Source organism: Besnoitia besnoiti, chromosome XII (assembly GCF_002563875.1).
Source record: "Besnoitia besnoiti strain Bb-Ger1 chromosome XII, whole genome shotgun sequence".
NCBI classification, from domain to species: Eukaryota; Apicomplexa; class Conoidasida; order Eucoccidiorida; family Sarcocystidae; genus Besnoitia; species Besnoitia besnoiti.
Genome location: NC_042367.1, coordinates 841,039 through 858,162, shown reverse-complemented (window position 1 = coordinate 858,162; position 17,124 = coordinate 841,039). Strand labels below are relative to the sequence as shown.

The 17,124-nt window shown below is 56.9% G+C and overlaps 3 protein-coding genes across 3 annotated transcripts in view; 2 read left to right on the top strand and 1 right to left on the bottom strand.

Annotated features, from left to right (window-relative positions):
• BESB_023190 (uncharacterized protein) overlaps window positions 1-2,400 on the top strand; it is a gene marked incomplete at both ends in the record, with an annotated part of 38,178 nt that extends 35,778 nt beyond the window's left edge. Inside the window, 4 exons of the mRNA XM_029361021.1 lie at window positions 35-570; window positions 917-1,239; window positions 1,658-1,883; window positions 2,215-2,400. Coding sequence (XP_029215836.1) covers window positions 35-570; window positions 917-1,239; window positions 1,658-1,883; window positions 2,215-2,400 — 1,271 coding nt within the window. The remainder of the gene's footprint in view (window positions 1-34; window positions 571-916; window positions 1,240-1,657; window positions 1,884-2,214) is intronic.
• Window positions 2,401-4,246: 1,846 nt separating this feature from the next.
• BESB_023180 (uncharacterized protein) lies at window positions 4,247-5,683 on the bottom strand (the record flags this gene model as incomplete). The annotated part of the gene is made up of 1 exon (XM_029361020.1): window positions 4,247-5,683. The coding sequence occupies one exon, from the start codon at window positions 5,681-5,683 to the stop codon at window positions 4,247-4,249; it is 1,437 nt and encodes a 478-aa protein (XP_029215835.1).
• Window positions 5,684-14,517: 8,834 nt separating this feature from the next.
• BESB_023170 (RNA recognition motif-containing protein) lies at window positions 14,518-16,881 on the top strand (the record flags this gene model as incomplete). Its single annotated transcript, XM_029361019.1, has 4 exons — window positions 14,518-15,068; window positions 15,753-15,888; window positions 16,232-16,308; window positions 16,731-16,881. 4 exons carry the CDS (start codon window positions 14,518-14,520, stop codon window positions 16,879-16,881), a joined length of 915 nt encoding a protein of 304 aa, XP_029215834.1.
• Window positions 16,882-17,124: the final 243 nt, after the last annotated feature.

The following is a 17,124-nucleotide window of genomic DNA, read 5'->3' as shown; positions in this document are numbered from 1 at the left end:
GATCGTGGAGGTGGAAGACACCACAGCGTCGGAGACCCCGGGGGCGGAGGCCCGCTGATGAGAGGCGCCCCCAGTGCGGAGCCGAGTTCACCCAGCAATCCGTCTCGGGCCGCAGAGGGGCGGCACAGCGAGGAAGCACGGGACGGCGCGTCACCGGCGAGTCGGGACCCCACGCGGGACGAAAGCCGGCGACTCAACCTCCCTTCGTCGCCGCAGAGAGGAGGCGTGTCGAGAGGAGAAGGGATGTTTTTCTTGCCGTCTTTGCCCGATGAAGGCCGAAGCCAGGTGTCACCCAGCGGCGGGAGCCCAGGCGGAGGCGGAGGCGGCGGCGACGACCCTGGGCGAGGAGGGGGCGACGGCCCGTCCGGCCCCTCCGGCGGGCGCAGAAGGGGCGAGGACCGACACGAGCTTCCCGAGCTCGACAAGGAGACAGAGCGAAGGGCGGAGCTGGCCATGTACGAAGCTCTGGGCCGCCTTCTAGCCATGTGCTCCTGCATTGGCGCTGCCTTCAACGCCTCTCTGAATCCCCTCATTTGGAAGAAACTCGTCGGACAACCGCTACAGATTCAGGTAGGTTGACTCACTCCGCTGCACACAGCACACCGGGTGGAGGCAAATCAGATTTTCCTTGGTACTGGGTGTCGGCCTCCGGGCGTCTACTAGAATCGTGCGTGCCAATTGGCTTCCTCCACTGACCGCATGTGGTCAGCTGTGTTTCCGGGTATTCGCCACCGATATGCACTGACGGGCATCGGTTTTCAGGTTTGTGAGTCACGCGGGAGTCTCGCGCGAGACATACGCAGACCCGATATTAAGAGTTCTTTGTCTCCCAACGCGTGCGTTCCTCCACAGTCCGTCTGCCTCGACGTTTCCGTCATCTTCGTTCCCTCTGTCTTCCCTGGGGATCTGTGCGCAGGACTTGGCGGACTCGGACTGCGTGGCGGTGGAAATGCTTCGCTCGCTGCGACGCCTGGCGGCTGTCCCGCCCTCTCTGTGGGATGAGGCGATGAAGTCTTCGATTTCAGATTTGACTTTCATGACCGAGGGATCCTCCGGGCAGCCTTTCGAGCTCATCGAGGGCGGCAGCGAGCTCTTTGTGACGCCGAAAAACCTCGATCTCTTCATTCGCCTCTCCGAGCGCTGTCGACTCCTCGAGGGACGAAAAAGCCTCGAGGCGCTACTGAGAGGCATCGGCGCGGTGCTGCCGCTTGGGCGCATGCGCATGCTTTTCGATTGGAGGTGAGCAACTAGCGAGCCCCCGAGGCGTCCAAGTAGAGTGGGGACTTCACAGAAGAAACCCCTCTTTCCTGTGGGTGAGGGTTTAGGGTTTGGGGGTCCTGTGAACCCTTCCCTGGGTGGATGCATCTGCGTCGCCCTGCTTGTTTCCTTCTTTCTCTTTCTGGACAGAGTCTCGTATCGGTCTTGAATTGTCCCTGCGTCCCTGCAGCGTTCCGTGTCCTCTGGGGAACCCTAGTCTGCATTCGAAAGCTCGAATTCGTTGCCTACATGGTTTCGTCTTCACGTCGTGCCCCTGCCCCCTCTCGCCCTCAGCACGATCGTCCCGTGCCCGAACGGCTGCATCGTAGATGCTTCTCAACTCGTGCAGCTTTTTTCGAATCCCTGTCTCGCGGTGGCTTCCTTGTTTATTTTTTCGCAGGAGCCTGGAGTACCGCGTGTGTGGCGAGCGGATAGTGGATCTGGACTTGCTGCGCCGGCACACGGTGTGCAGTTCTGAGGCGCTGAAAGTCCGTCTTTTTGAGATTTTGGAGACCTTCACGAATGACCAGCTTCAGCGCTTCCTGCGCTTCGTCTCGGGGCGCTCGCGCCTCCCGACGGCGGGCAGCGACTGGCGCATGGTGGTGGACTACGAAGCTCTGGAAGGCGTAAGTAGGCCTTCAGTCGGGCGAGGACGGCGGGGCCGTGGCTGAGCACGCTGTGCATCCTTGGAGTCGAGCGCTTCGTTCCATGAGCTAGACACGGGTGTAGCGCCCCAGCTGGCCTTCGAAGTCATGTGATCAATGTCCTAGTGGAAATGGTTAAATCGTCAATACTTGCCAAGTTCCCTGTATCTAGTTCGCTCACTTCGTGCTCAGGATCAGTTGTATAGCGAGACACCAGAGCTAACCTGCGAGCGATGGATGTGTAGATCCTGGATGAGTGTGAGGACGTCTGGGATAAACTGGGCTCCGTTTCGTGTTTTCCGTTTGCCCTCAGCAACGTGAGCCGCCGATTGACGACAACCGGCTGCCGACCGCGGCCACGTGCGGCTTCAGGCTCGTTCTGCCGCGCTACAGCTCGCAAGCGATTTTTCGCCAGCGGCTTCTCTACGCAATCAGCAACTGTACCGCCATCGACTTGGACGCCTACGTGGTCCACGAGCAAATGACACTGATGTACTAGAAAGGGGGGCGCCCGTGAAGAATCCGCAGGCGCCTGCTCTCGGCCGCCGGAAGGACTTCACGAATGTCTGCCATTCTCTCTGCAAGGCGCATGAGCGTGTCGCTGACTTGTGGACGTATATGTCCTGAACTCTGCACGAAACGAACATGAGTGCGCGACGTGAATAGAAAGCCCGCTGTCGCGAGCCAGCTTCACTGTGAAGACAGGCGACAGCGGCAGCTGCTGGTTTTGGCATCGTTTTCTCTTTACAATTTGACTTTTTGCGGGTTTCTATATCGTATGTTTTGTGTATTTTCCGTGTATCCACTGGCGGTCGTTGTGTAATCCGCCGGCCGTGCGACGTAGGCCGTCGTGGCTCGTTCTGCGCGATCTTTTCTGTCAAACCGAAAGACCCGTAACTCAAAATTTCCTGCCTTTACCGGTGGACACGCCCAAGACATTGAGGAGGGGCGAGTAACAGACGCACACTCCCTGGAGGAAAGCGAACTGCGCGCTTGCCCATTCGTTGCTGTCTCCGCCTCCTACGCACGCCTTTGGGTCTCGAGTCACTACCCACGTAGTGTGCCGTACCATTTAGGGTTTAGGGTTTACAGAAGGCAGAAACCCTAACTCCTCGATCTAACTGCAGCCACTGGGATCGCTTCTCCGCCGTTGAGGCGCGCGCCCTGGAGTTGCCAGTGTTGTCTCAAGAAAGTCGACATGAATCGCAGGGAGTCAATATCTTGGGGTCAACACAGGGAAGAAAAAAGCCAGTATGAGTGCGAGTCAGAATTTTAGACCTCAACCAGAGGATGTCGTTGCCTGCGTCAGAGATGAGGAGCTCTGCCCGCGGCGCCGCCGTAGCGTCCCAGCCGCTTCTGTGGCTGGCGTGAATCTCTCACTCATACGCAAGCGGATGAGAGTCCAGTTTTTCACGCAGAACCTAGGCCGGTAGCGAGTGGGCATGCAGGGCGTAGGCACTGGTGCAGTGCGGGCATGCCACAAGGAAGTGGAGGGCGGAGTGCGCCTGTGCGATGCAAAAAACTAGACTAAACCAGTAGTGCGCTCGCTATGCCGGGCTGGCGCTTCAAAGAAGTGTAGTCGCTGGAATTCGTGAGATTTTAGCTAGGCGCTGGTAGGGCTTTCGTCGGCAAAGCAGCTATGCGAGTGAACTAAAGGACGTGCAGAATAGAGGAACGTTTCAGACGCTTTGCTGCCGTGGCGATGGCCGTGAGCCCCTACGGGGCAACAATCCCCCAGTGGCAGCGCGTGTGTTTGTGCTCAAACAAGTACGGGCTTTCTGAGGCGTGCCTTGGCACCATTATATACTGATGCTAGTCTGATCAGTAGCCTCGTGCTCCTGAGACAGGATTACTTATCCGCGTCTTCTGAAGAGTATACACTACGAGTGGACTACTAGGTTAAGGCCCTTGTTTACCGCAGAAAGCAAGCCCTTGGTACTAGGCAATGTTAACGCGGTAGACTGACTTCACACCAGCGGAGAGATCCGCGCTTCTCGAAGACATGCAGGAATATCAATTAACAAGAAAAAGAGTTATCAGCGTTGGGGTGGAGGGAGCCACACTTTCCCGCTCGCGTAGGCGATGAGCTTGGAAAATCAGGAGACGGGGCTGAGAATACGACGTAGATTCGTTCGAAAGCACGCACGCAGAATCCAGTCGAGCCACAGGATTTCTATGAGCTACAGATGAGAAATGACAACACGAAAGTGACCTCTGGGAAGTGCAAAATGTAGAAGAGGAAGGTCGTCACTGCGAGGGAGCGAGCGATGAGCTGGCCGCGGGCCTAGTTTGTACGCGTCTAGGCTGATACCTGTGTGACTCATTCGTTTCCTCCCTTGTAAGGTTTACCCTTCTCTTCGCCGCCTTAGCATCTCGTCCATTTTCCGCTTTTTGTCTCGCGCGTTTTCTTCTCTAAGTCTTTTTTCCCTTTCCTCCCACAGTCGCTCAATTTCCTCTTCGCTGCCGAGGCCAGCGCGGTTGTAGGCGCGCTTTCTCTTGGGCGCTGTCCCACTCTTTTGTTCTTTGGCCTCTTCCTCCTTCCGCTTCTTGTCTTTTTCTGGGTCGTAGCCCATGCCGCGGAGCATAGCCAAGCCGAACTCGCTCACGGGAATCGCACTATATGCGGAGCTCGTCGTCGACGGCGCGTCGGGCAGGAGATTCAACTCCTCCTGGAGCAGCTCCTTCTCACTCGTCTCGCGCGAAACCGCTGCGTCTTGGCGCTCGCGGCCGTCTCGCGGCTCCTCCTTCACGCTCCCCCGCGCGTCGTTCAACCAAGAAATGCGGTCGGAAGACAGCCCTGAGGACAGGTCGCAGGCGACGAAGCCGCGGCCTCGCACGCGGGACGAACTGCTGCCCAACGACGCGGAGGCAGGCCGTTCTTTTGCCAGCTTGAGGCGCTCTTTGTGCCGCCTCCGGAGCTCAGCTAGCTTCTCGTTCCGCGACAAAATTGGAAGGATCGGAGCAGCTGTGCCGAAGGCCGGCGACCCCAGTTCGCTCTTCGCCTCGGCGATCAGCGCCTGAGCCGCCATCTCGTCAAGAGACAAGGACGACGACGCGGCAGGGACTGGCGGGGGGTCCGGCGGGGCGCTCGAGGACTGTGTAGGTTCGGTTTTGACCTGGCGCGACTGCGTAGGACAAGACAGACCGAATTCTGGTTTCGGCGACGCAGACGACGCGCCCTCGGTACTCGCAGGAGAGGAAGAAGACGCATCCGCGCCTTCCACGGGCTCCGACTTGACACGTTCTTCGGGTTTCGCTAGACGAAGATAGTTCGGCTCTTTCACCTTTTTCTCTCCATTTGCTGTCTGGCGTGCTTTGACTGCTTCCCCTGAAGAGCATGGAACGCTCGACTCGTCCTTCGCGGCGCCGCTCCAGAGGAGCCCCGTATGCGCGCGTGAGTCGACAGAGCTAGACTGAGACGAAGTCCAAGCAGAGGCTGCAGGTTTATTGAGAAGATTCAGACAGGGGATGACCAGGGGCGCCTTCTCTTTGGCGCCTCCCTCCGTCTCCCATCCTCCCTCTTTGCTGATGGAGAGAACTTGCTGAACAGCCTCCGGCTCCTCCTCATTCTGCTCAAAAAATCCAGGCCCGCCGCGGAAGACGTTCGAGGCTGCGGGCGCGGGCGCCGCCCCGGCGCTGCTGCGCTGAGAAGACCCCAGAGAAAACGAAAACAAAGAACGCGAGGCAGAGGACGAAGACTGAGCAGACGAAGAGATCCCCTGAGATGAAGAGGCGGGCTTTTTCCCGAAAGAAAAAGAGATCTTTTTGGGCTCTGACGTCATCCTGACGGCCGCCACTTTCCGGGCGCGTGCACCATTTCCACACCTTCGCAGCGGCCTTCGGCAGCAACGCCTCAGTCTTTTCTCCTGGGGGTGTCCTTAACTTGTCGAGCACGACGTGAAAGATTTGCTTCAGCTTTTCGTCATAAGAGGAAAAGACGGAGAGCCAGGCGAGAAAACACAGTCAAGCTGTCTATATACTGGTTGTGGAGGCGGTGGAGTGCCAAAATGCAGAAAGAAAGGGGAACAGAGACAGAAGGAATGTAAGATGAGGACACCTCACAGGAAAATCAGGCCGAATAATTGTGAACGACCAGTTCCTACTGCGGGCTGTGGAAGTGAACAACCCAAGAAGCGGTGCATGCGAAATTGGAACCCTCGTGCGAACGGCCACTGTGGAAATTCACTGAAAGCCGCCAGGTCTAACGTGCAGAAAAAACAGATTTCCTCGAATGAACTCCTCAAAGAAGCATGAAGACCCAGAAGGAGAGGAATAATGTCAGAGCAGCATATCGCCATCAAGAGAAGCCGCATGCTAGTTACGAAGCATCCTGGCTTTGCATGCAGGACAGCTCACTCTCCTCCAGTTGCCTATTGGAACGTTGCCTTGCCGTCATATTCACCAGTAAATTGAGGGTGAGATCTATGCGCGACAAGGCCATTTGTTTCCGTGCCAATGGCGGAATCGATGAGGATGATTAAATGCATCTGGCTAATGCGTGTGCAGTCGTCGAGCCGTTAACACGCGGCCAGGTACTGACGACCACACCACACACTAACTTTCTGCTTTCGTGACACTTAAACGGTCCGGTGGAGGCAGAAGAACGTGCATGTGGTCGAGAATGAATCTATTTTGCAAAATAAGAACGTGGCTGAAGTCTACGCGACCGCCCGCGTGACCTCTCCTTTACCAGGCGAGCTACATACAGTACTGCTCTGAGTTAAGTTGGAGAGCGATGCCGGAGCCCTCTTAGGCTTCGACGATAAAATAGGTGGCAGGCGACGGAGCAGCCACCAATAAATGCAGTCCCACGGCGACTGTAAACTACAACAGTTGCGGCTTAGACTAGCAAGACACAAAACTGGCCTGTGTGCGTGGACTTGGTTGGGGCGCGCGGCGCGAGTGCCTGCCAACAGGAAATGCCTATCGTGCCCGTGAAACGATGGCTGCGCTACGTTGTGTCACTATATTTTGCTTCTTGGGTCCCTGTGTCTCACGTTCATTCGCGATTTCAGCCGCAGGCAACCCGTTTGCCACAGCTTATTCAGCAGGTGTCACAGCGTGTCGTTCAGGCTGGCTGTCAGCTAAGGGAGGAGGCCACGGTTTCCACGGGGTCATGCAGCGACCGCCGCGAGCATTTGGCCTGCCTACACGTGTGCGCCCAGGCTGCTGCAGCCTCAACCCAACAGGCATGCAACCTGTGACGGGGCGTTATGAGCTTTAAGAGTGTCACATAGTACGAGTAGCAAACGTGCGACGCCCGTGTGGTTTTGAGCCAGATACATAAGGGCCGCATACAAGTACTTTAGGTGTATACACTTCAGATATCAGTTATCCCATGGGTTAACGCTGCTGTGGAGAGACGCGCATCTCAGCTTCCACCAAGCCGAGGCCGCGCGCGAGACATGGACAAAAAGATATCCGCCTGGCAGTCTACAACTTTTTCTACTCGGAAAGCAACGTGGCGAATGAAAATCTGTGAAAAAACAACGGGGCGGAGGTGCATATCTTAATATGAGCTCGAGAGGATGCAGCATCCTCCATCTACGGAAAGTGGAGCCCAGGCTGTGCATTTCCGATCTATAGCTCTGCCCGAGATAGGCAGATACCAGAGGGTACGAATCGAAGTCGCGCTACAGCTATCGACCGCCTCGCACACCTCCTCCTCTCGCGAGGCTCACTCTCCATAGCCAAGATCTTTTCCAGTGGCGACCTCCAGCGCAGCCTTCGGTAGGTAGCTCACGCCGCGCCAGAGCTTCTCAACGCGAGAAGTGGGCGCAACGTAGCGTGTTGGCCGAGGCCGGAGCGCCTTCCATCAATCGAACTCGTACCCCTTTCTAGGGGTCGGGGACGGGAGGTAGGGGGACGGGGGATCACGGACATGCGGTTCGGAGACAATGAACCCGCAGATACCACCGCTGAGGCTGCGACGCCATTTCCCCTTCCGTGCCCTCCCCCCCCCCCCCCCCCCCCACCCCCCCCACCCCTCCCCCGCGCCCTTCGCACGCGCCGGTATGGACGTCCGGACGGGTGCTTGATGCCCATGCGCCTGATGCAGCCTTTCTACACGCGAGCAAGGTGAGCCTGTTTCGGCTCAAAAGGCAAGCGCGGGGGGCGTTGCGTCGCTAACGATACGCAGAAGCCAGGGACTACGGAGACCTGCGCCGCGTTGCAACCTCCCGTTGCGGGGAGGGGGGCGGTCAGCGTCGCAAGCTGCTCGGGGGATTCTTCGGGGCAGTTTATTTTCTGGGGCTGGCGACCCACGGCAGGGAACCTTAGGAGGTCTCGCTTCCACGGCAGCGCCAAGTTCACCACGAAGTCCACGACGATGAGAGGCATGATGGCGCCAATTACAAACACCCACCGGCTGATCCAGGCGTCTTCGCGCAACAGCGTCGCGAAACTGTTGACGAGTCTCTCTTTCGACGACTACTTCGTTGCCTGTCGCGCGTTTGGCCAGCGGCGCAATCGTAAGCCATAGCTTGAAGGCAATGAGGACGATCGTCTCCAGGACAAAAAACGCTCCGATCACTGCGAGCTGCCAGTTGAGCGCACGCTGGCGTGCCTTCTTTTGCACACGCGATGCAGCAATGGCAGGAATGCTGCCGTCGAGTAGCTCTAGTAGCTCTCATCCGTCGCCGAGAAGCCGCTCTGGGGCAGCACGGCGCCTGTGGGCCGGGTGCGGCTTGCCTGCGCGTGTCGCCAGTCGGCGGCGCGGCCAGCTTCTCTGCCGTGAAAAGAGACCTCGCCCCGGGCTTCCGCCTCTGCTGGCTCCCGCTCCTGGGTTTTTGCGATCGCGCGAGCCGAAGGGACTCCCACAGGCGCCAAAGGAGAAGCCGCCGCCGTGCCCCATGGCGACCCCCGGCAGCGTCACTCGTGTCCACGCCGCCACGACCACAAGCGGACGGATGACTGCAGTTCCCAAGGTTCTCGCCTCGTTCCCTGTGTAGATGATGCGCAGGCAGCGAAGTCAGTGAAACGACGGCCTTCTCTCCTCCACGCCGAAGAAACAGGGGAAACGGACAAATCGTCAAAAGCACTGGTGAACGACTCACTGTCGTCGCGCCCGACAGCTCTGAGATAACGGGGGACCCGCTCTTTGACAGAGCTGCAGCGGGTGGTGCATGTACGTAATGGGAGGCAGCGGCTCAAAATAGTAGAGGGCGACGGCCGCGGCAAGAAGCAGACTCGGTCACAGGCCGCGGCGCGCGGGAGAGAAGCGAAATACGGCATGAATACCTGAATACCCAAGTAAGCGGCAGTCCATTCGTCGCAAGCAAGAAGATAGGCTCTAAGCGCGCCAGTGTGTGCGGGTCGGGAAGAATCCAGCAGCCAGAGATACGTCCGCGGTTGATGCTGGGGGCACGCCACAGCAGAGCCTTGTGCAGTGGCCTGCGAAGGTGAAGAAAGCGTGCATCTTGGCCACAAATCCATGCGTACTCTCGGTGAGACCCCGCCCCCGTCTCGGCACACCCGGCGCGGTGTTCTCCCGCCCGAGGGACAGCGAGGCCGAGCTTCTCGTATTCACGAACCGCCCGCAGGAATGCGTTTCATAGTCAAGAGCCGATGGGAGGCCCAACGCGAAAAGCACGCGAAAACTGGAACATCTTAGTGCAGACACGCAGCCCCGACAACTCCGTCCCGGGGTGTAGGGAGCGGTCGCACTGGGCAAGGCCGATGCACGCGGAGAGGCGTGCATACGCTCAGCTTCTTAGAGCACAACGAGTGAACAGCACGCTGGGCTGCATTCCTTGATTCAAGGACGAAGCAGTCAGATCTCGGGGTTCATCCGTTGTGTGGTCTGCGTCTACGAGGAAAGGGTTCTTGCTCGGGCGGCCGAGCAAGCGATTTGCCTCAGCGGCGACGAAAAGTCCCTTGCTGCTAGCAGGCAGAGCGGGAGAAATCGTAGCACGTGGAAGGCGTGTGCTTTGTCTCGCCTACGCCCAAGGTTCGTGTGTTCTACCGACTCAGCGTATTCTATCCAACTCGTTAGATTGAAGGGAAAAACAGCCTCGCCTTCACTTCACGCGACTCATCTTTGTCGCCAGCCTCGGGGACCGCCGTGGACCGCATGTAGGCGGTGGACGCACCCGTGGGCGCTGCTGTAACACAGACATACGACTCGGATTGGCTACGGAGAGCTCAACTCTGCTGCGCGCAAGTGGCTAAGAGCGTCTTTCCAGGAGGACTGGCGCGCCGTAGCAAGGGAAGGAGGAGTGTGGACCTTAGGTCATCGCGAGGCAACTGACATCCCCTGCGTTAGTGGAGCCCAGAAATCAACCGACGCAGCAGGCGCTTCCGCAGGAGAAGAGTTAACCCTCGCCACGCACGTGATTGTGTGATGATCTCTGGAGTGAGAAAGGCGTGAATCTCTATATATCACATACAGCATTGTGACAGCCGAAACGGTCTGTATCGGAACCCTGTTATGCCTTGTGTTGTGGCACGCATGAGGCACAGACGTGGAGGCTACATCATGATCGCCGCAAATGTAGTGCTGTCTGCTCGACATGTGACTTCAGTTGGTCTGATTCATTGCATGGAGTGTTAACTGTGTGTGCAAACCGAAAGGAACGGCACAGAAGAAGTGTCGCTATGGGAATACCACCGAGATTGTTGTAGAGCACTATCACAGGGGCTTTGAGATACGTAGATACACCTGTGGAGAACTGCAACTTTCCTGTGGCTGAACAAACCTTTTTATGGATTATGCTGATTTTAGTCCCGATAAACTAGTTCTGCTTAAACTGAGGACTCAAGTAGGTAGAAGCCGTACAAGGATTCATTTTGTCCATCTGTGAATCTAGTATCGGTTACCTATTTTAGTTGCTAACTTCCCGGCTAAACATTCCTTTTCTTTGAAACACACTTCCCTTCTCGCCGTTAGCATGATCTCAAAGTACCAGAAGCCATGTGATCTACGTAATACAATTGGAATGCAACCTACAAAAGGTAAAATAACGTGCAGTACAAAGAATCGTTTCAGTGTCACGTAAGATACATAGTATCCACCGAGTAAACAAGGTACTAAATATGGTTTTGGAGAAAGGAGATCAGTAACGACTGTAGCACCCCAGAAACTCACCTGTCCCCATGGTAGTACATAATCGAGGAAAGCAGTGGCTACAGTAAATAGATATAAAACTAAACCAGACATCCAAGCAGTAGTTAAATGACTATAGCTGGCGTTATATATACCTCGAGACATGTGGATTAAGTACTATCAAGCCTTTTCTTCCATATAGATTTCATAGAAAACCTAAAGTTCGCATGTTTGATTGACATTTAGCCGCTAATATACAATCATCCAAAATATCTTTATCTATCGCAGTTTATCAGGACTAGAGTCAGCATAATCGATAAAAATGTTTGTTCAGCCGAAATAATCTACAGTACGATTTTATATTTGTTACGTGACGAGCGGTGTGTTTAAGAATAGTTTGCATGTGCTCATCCCATGGTAGTACGTAACCGAGGAAAGCAGTGGCTATAGTAAATAGATATATAACTAAACCAGTTGTTACCTGGTTGGTATTGCATGCCCAGAGTACGTAAGGGAAAGTGAAGTTTAACCGCCATTTACACACCGTGATGTTCCCGCTCTGTAGAACTGCCACCAACACTGCCTATGTTGCTATGTGGCGCCTGCCCTGGGGCTGCTATGGAAGTTTATGGTGCTGACACACACCTTGTTCAAGCCCTCGGTAGCATGGTCGGGTAGCTCAGTCAAAAGGCCCTAAGCTGCAGTTCATCCAAGTCGCCTAGGGACTCTTGTAGTTTAGGAACAGTTGCAAGCACGAGGAGGCCTCCAATGCCCCACAGACTCCCAGAAACTGTACTGAGTGCTGCACCTGCATTACCTGACGGTGTCTTTCCCTTTACCGACTGGCAACTACATTCGAGATTCCTTTCTTTGCATTAGCGCGTTATGACTCATAACTACCGCATGGAGGTATGCTCGTCCCCCTATAGAGAGCTTGGTAGGTGTTGCGTAATATTGCTCTACGTTGGGGAGTACCCGTCTCGGACCAAGTATAGAACGACTACGTCGTACCTGTATCATCAGGATTCACGATGGGAGAGGGGCACGGCCCCGTGTCGACGTTTCGTGTGCATAATATGGTTTGATGAGGAGGAAGACCGTGCCTGTCGACCTGCATACAAGGCACAGCCCGCAAACTTCCCCCCTCCTTTCCTCGTATTCAATGCAGCTGACAGGAGGTATGCAGCTGCATGGACTGTTCGCACAGCTACCGCGACACGAGTGCTGCGCGTGCTTCACCTTGAGGGACGTGCAGTGCGTTTGCGGCACCTCGATGATGGATTAAGTCAACGACGCTGCCCCTATCAACGATATCTAGGCTGAACGTAACATACCGTGCGTAGACACCAAAGATGGGCTGCAGGCTGCAGGCCGAACTCACCGGCACCTGTGCGTTGCTTGTAAGACTGGTGTGGAGCCCGCAGCTTGTTCAAACGATCACAATTACTGTAGCTGGTCTAAGGAAGTGCAAGGTATGTGAGGTGTGTGTATTCTCTCGTGGGTTCCGAGAGGGAAGAGGCTCTCTTGTTCTGAATGCCTTGACTCGAGCGACGGCAAGCGGCGTGTGACTTGCTTCCAGGCCCTCGTGACACCAAGCCAGTCATTCCATACACCATCCACCACCTGGCATGCCGCGTTTTTTCAGGTGTCTCGCTGGAGCAGCCTGAAGCTTGTTACTTTGATGCGTAGAGCGTCGAAAGTTCTTCCCGCTGAGTCTAGGCACAGGGCCAGAGAGCAACAACAGCTGCTGCCTATGGCGTTGTTCTGGCGCTGCTTCCAGCCACGAAGCGGCCCAAACACAGTATGGACGAAACCTGTCAACCCAGAAGTACCCGATTCGCTGGCATCATTATTTTCGGCGAGCAGCCGTGTCCGACGCGACCGTCGGTGTTGTAGAATTTACTCGGCTGGGTGTGCGTGTGTGACTGTGCGCGCACTCCGGCAGACGACGAGGCAGGGCAGACAGCGCGAAGGGGGGGGTAAGGGGCGAGGAGCCGGCTGAGGCATTCGAGGGAGAAAATCGGTTTTTGAGACGAGAATAGATGGGTATTTGAAGCACTCTCTGTGAATACTGCGCGATTCGAGAGAGAATGGCCGCGAAAGGGATTGGAATTTGGTTGCTCTTCTTTTGATGTGTCTATTTCCTCTCCCGTACAGTACCATCAGGTGTGCTGCTGCTGCGCACTTTTTCCGTTTCTTGCTGACCAAGGCACGCATTTCGCCGCGTGGCGGCTGCCATCGTCCTCCAGACATCCGTCCCCTCTTCGTTTTTTACCACCACGCAGCAGACATAAAAACGAAACTATGTGCGGGGAGATTCGTGACTTTGCGGTGAATCTCGACCCGTCTTTGGCGTTCCTTGACGCATCCGCGTCCGCGTCCTCGCACTTGGCACTGCGAGTTACTCAGGGCAGGAGGATGCCTGTGGAGCCGGAAACGTCGAAAGCACGTCTTGACAGCTGACTCGAGTCTCTTAAGTTCGTGCATCTTGGAGAACAAACTCGCTGGTGGCCGATTGCGTGCGTGTCCTGCTGCTAGGCCGTCTCTGAAGTCCGTCAGTTGCCTTCGTCGCCTCTGCGTTCACGTCCGCACACTCACGGGGGCGGCGTGCCGACTGTCGCCTGGTGGCGCCTTCGAGTACATCTGCATTGTCTTTCTTTCGTCAAAAATAGCTCAGTTTTACTTCAGCGCGTGCGTCCATGTGTCGCTCTTTAGGGATTGTGCTCAGCGGAACTAGTGGCTGTGAGGCGCGCGTTGTCTGTACGCGGAGCGCATCTGCTGTGTAGACGTGCTCCTGCGAAGGGAAAGATAGACAAGCGTCGTTTGCTGCCTGTAGGTTTTCCGGCTCCCGCCGAGAAAACTGTAACGGCTAGCCGTCCGCCAGAGGCCATTTTGCCTATAGCCCTTGGACCTGAAGTCCGTGACTCGAACCACGCTGTGACCTCCCCCGCACGTGCCCGTGTGTCTCAATCGGCCGACAACGGGTGACATTTTCCTCAAGGCTTTTCGCTTGACAGACAGCGAGATTGCTGCACTCGTTTCTGTTCTCTTTTTGGTTTTCTGACTGCGTCTTTTCTCTTACCTCCCTCCGCTTCCCGGTCGGTGACGTCCGCGCGCCTCTGCTGCTTCGGTCTTTTGTGTCTGTGCCGCTCTGTGCTGCTTGGCTGCCTCTGCTGCCTTCTCTCCGCTTCTTGCCCGTCGCTTTCTCTCTGTCTCCGCCGCTCCGCCTGCCGCCCGCCTGCGCCCCTCACTTCCCTCTATGCCGTCGCTGGATCCGTCTTCACATGAGCCTCCTTCTCGGGGACGAACCCGTCTCGCTCGCAGTCCCGCGAAGCTAACGGCTTTTCCGCAAAACAGCTAGCCCTGCCGCCTGCGGAGAACGGGAGTGGAACCCGGCGCCCTTCTCTGTCTCGCTCGCTCTCTTCTCCGCGACGCGTCGACCTCAAGGGCGTGAACGACAGGCAGCCAGAGTCGCACGACGAGCTCACTGCACACGCGCCTCGAAGGACTGGGCTGTCTCGCGAAAGGTTCGCGCCGGAGCACGAAGGCCGGCATCAGAGCTACCGAGGCAAAATGCGCAGGGAGAGAGACTTTTCTCCGCCATCCCCCCGCTACGGCGGCGCCCGAAGAGACGACTTCCGACCCTCTGCCGACGGGCCGCCGCTGCCGCGCCCCAGGTCGTACGACGAGCGCGACGACCGCGGCGACCGCGGCGGCAAGTACTTTGGGCGACGAGATCGAGGCGGGCGCGGCGGCTTGTCTCCAGAGAGATCGCCCTCTCTGCGAAGAAGAAGAGACGAGTGGCGGGGGCGGGACGGATCCCTGGACGACCGCGCGGGGCGATACTCCCCTCCACCGCCCGCGGACGGCGGGTACTACCGCCGGCGGTTCCCGGAACGCAGCGACTCGCCGTATGCGCGTAGAGGCCGAGAGGGGCGCGACGACTTCCGCGGTCGGCGGAACTCGTCGTCGCCCATGGAGCCTGCGAACGACGAGCTCCGCGGCAGACCGCGGGGTGGCGAGCGGCATGGCGGTCCAGGAGGCAAAGGCCGGAGATACTCTGTCGTGGCTCGAGGCGTCGATCGCAGCGCGACGCAGGACGACCTGCGCAAGTTTTTCGGCAGGTGCAGCGACGTCAAGGACGTCTACATTCCGCTGCACTACAAAACAAAACAACCCAGGCAAGCGCGCACACACGCACGCCTCCCCAGAGGCGGCAGTCTAACTAGTCTATACGCGTCCACGGATCGTAGTCTGGGGCGTATTTGCCTGCGTGGGGCGGTCCTGTCTTTCCCCTGCGGGGCAACCTTTCTTCTCAGCCGTTCTCTGTCGCCCGTGCGCCGCGCCTCAATCTGTCTTTGTCTGCCTATGGTTTAGTGCCGAGTATCTTCCATCGCAAGGGGCGGCGCGTCGTGATAGACCCTCCGTAGGCGAGCTCCAATCTTGTGTTTTCGGTCGCCCCCGGTCTCGATATGCTTCGTGGCTTCGGCTTTAGAATTAGTTTCGACTCATCGGGGCTGCCGATCCGGTCGGCTTGGGTGACGTTTTTATTGTTTTTTTGTCTTTTTTGGGTGTTTTTGATCGACAGTGCCTTCATCGCGCAGGGCATGTGATGAGCGTCTTCGATTTGCCAGTTGCTGCCCAAATGCTTCCGGCAAATGGAGCGTAGACGTCGTGACGTCGGGCGCCTACGAGCGTATTTCCTGGGGCCGGAAATGTTGTCTTCAATCCAGTATTAGGGTGACCTTTTGCAGCATGGCGCCTCCGCGTGTAGACAAGCCCTTCCCTCTGCACGGTGCTGTCTTCAGAGGCTTTGCATTCATAGAGTTCGAGACGGAGTGGGCGATGGTGAAAGTTCTGAAGCAGCTCCAAGGGGCGGAGTTCCTCGGGCGGCGTCTGATGCTGGAGGAAGCAGAAGGCGAACCGAGCACTGCAGAAGAAATGGTTCGTCGGCGAAAAAAATAAACTCGCACCTCTTCACCTGCGCATGCGCACATGTGTGTGCAAGGGCTTTGTGGACTGCGAAGAGTTGCTTCATGCCCCCCCCCCCCCCCCCCTCTTGAGCGGCTACTTCGGAGACCTTCGAATGATGTCCTTCTCGAACTCGTCGCTCGCGAGCTCCCGTCGCCGCTACGTTGTTCCTACTGTCTCGGGTACACACCGAGGTTCCACACGTCGTTTCGTCTGTTCCCTGGCTGTTCGTTCAACATTGCTTCCCTTCCCCCGAGTTTTTGTTGCTTTAGCTTTTCCGGACTTGCTAGGCTAGTGTTTTGTCTTTTCTCCTCAGCGTCGCCGCTTCCAGCAGAGGCGCCAGGCGCGTTATGAGAATGGAGACTTTGGACCCGGCCGCGGCGACTATCACAGGTAACTTGCTGTGACCTGGGGCCCTCTCGAGGTTTCGAGTATCCTGCGTCGGGTTCCTCTTCTGCAGGTGCCTTCTCTTGTTCTTCGTCTCTGGCTTTCTTCAGCTCGCAGCTCTGCCAGTCTCTCGTGTTTCCACGTGATTGCTGCGGGCTGTCTGCGGTCTTCTTCTCTGCCCGCCAGTGTGTGTCTGCGCCAACACCGCGTTCTGTGGGTCCGTTTTCTCTTCGGTCTCTCCTGCCAGGGTGCGTGCTTCTCAGTGGGGCACCTTTGAGTTTGCTGTCATCTTCCTGGCTTTCTTATGGCGAGCGCGCCGGTGCGTATGTTTGTTAGTGCCGCGCATAGGTCGTCCTGTTTTCTTCAAGGCACTTATTAGTTCTGACGTGTTTGTTGGACTGTTCGCTTCAATCTGTTTTTCGCGGCAGGCCTTACGCGCGAGCGGGCACGGGGCCGTCGTACCGGTCTAGTCGGGGCGACCGAAGGTATTCGCGATCTCCTGAGAGGCGTGGAGGTGAGGACGAGCTCCCATTCCTTGTTCAGGCCTCTGTTCAGTCCTTTCTCTGCGACTTGGGTTAGTCATCTCGCTTTGAATGCGGTTTTTTGTCGGTACCTGCGTGGTGAGGCGACGCCGTGCTAGAATTGGTTTGCCGCGGCCAAGCAGCGGCGTCTGTTCTGTACCCAACGCGTCCGCAACTCTTGCAACGTATGGAGTACAAACACGTTTCTGTCTTTCTCGCGTTCGGCGCTTTCCGTATCGCTTCTCTGATTCGGACTACTCCGCTCGAGGAGTCGAGGACGTTGCTCGGTTGACCGCATGCG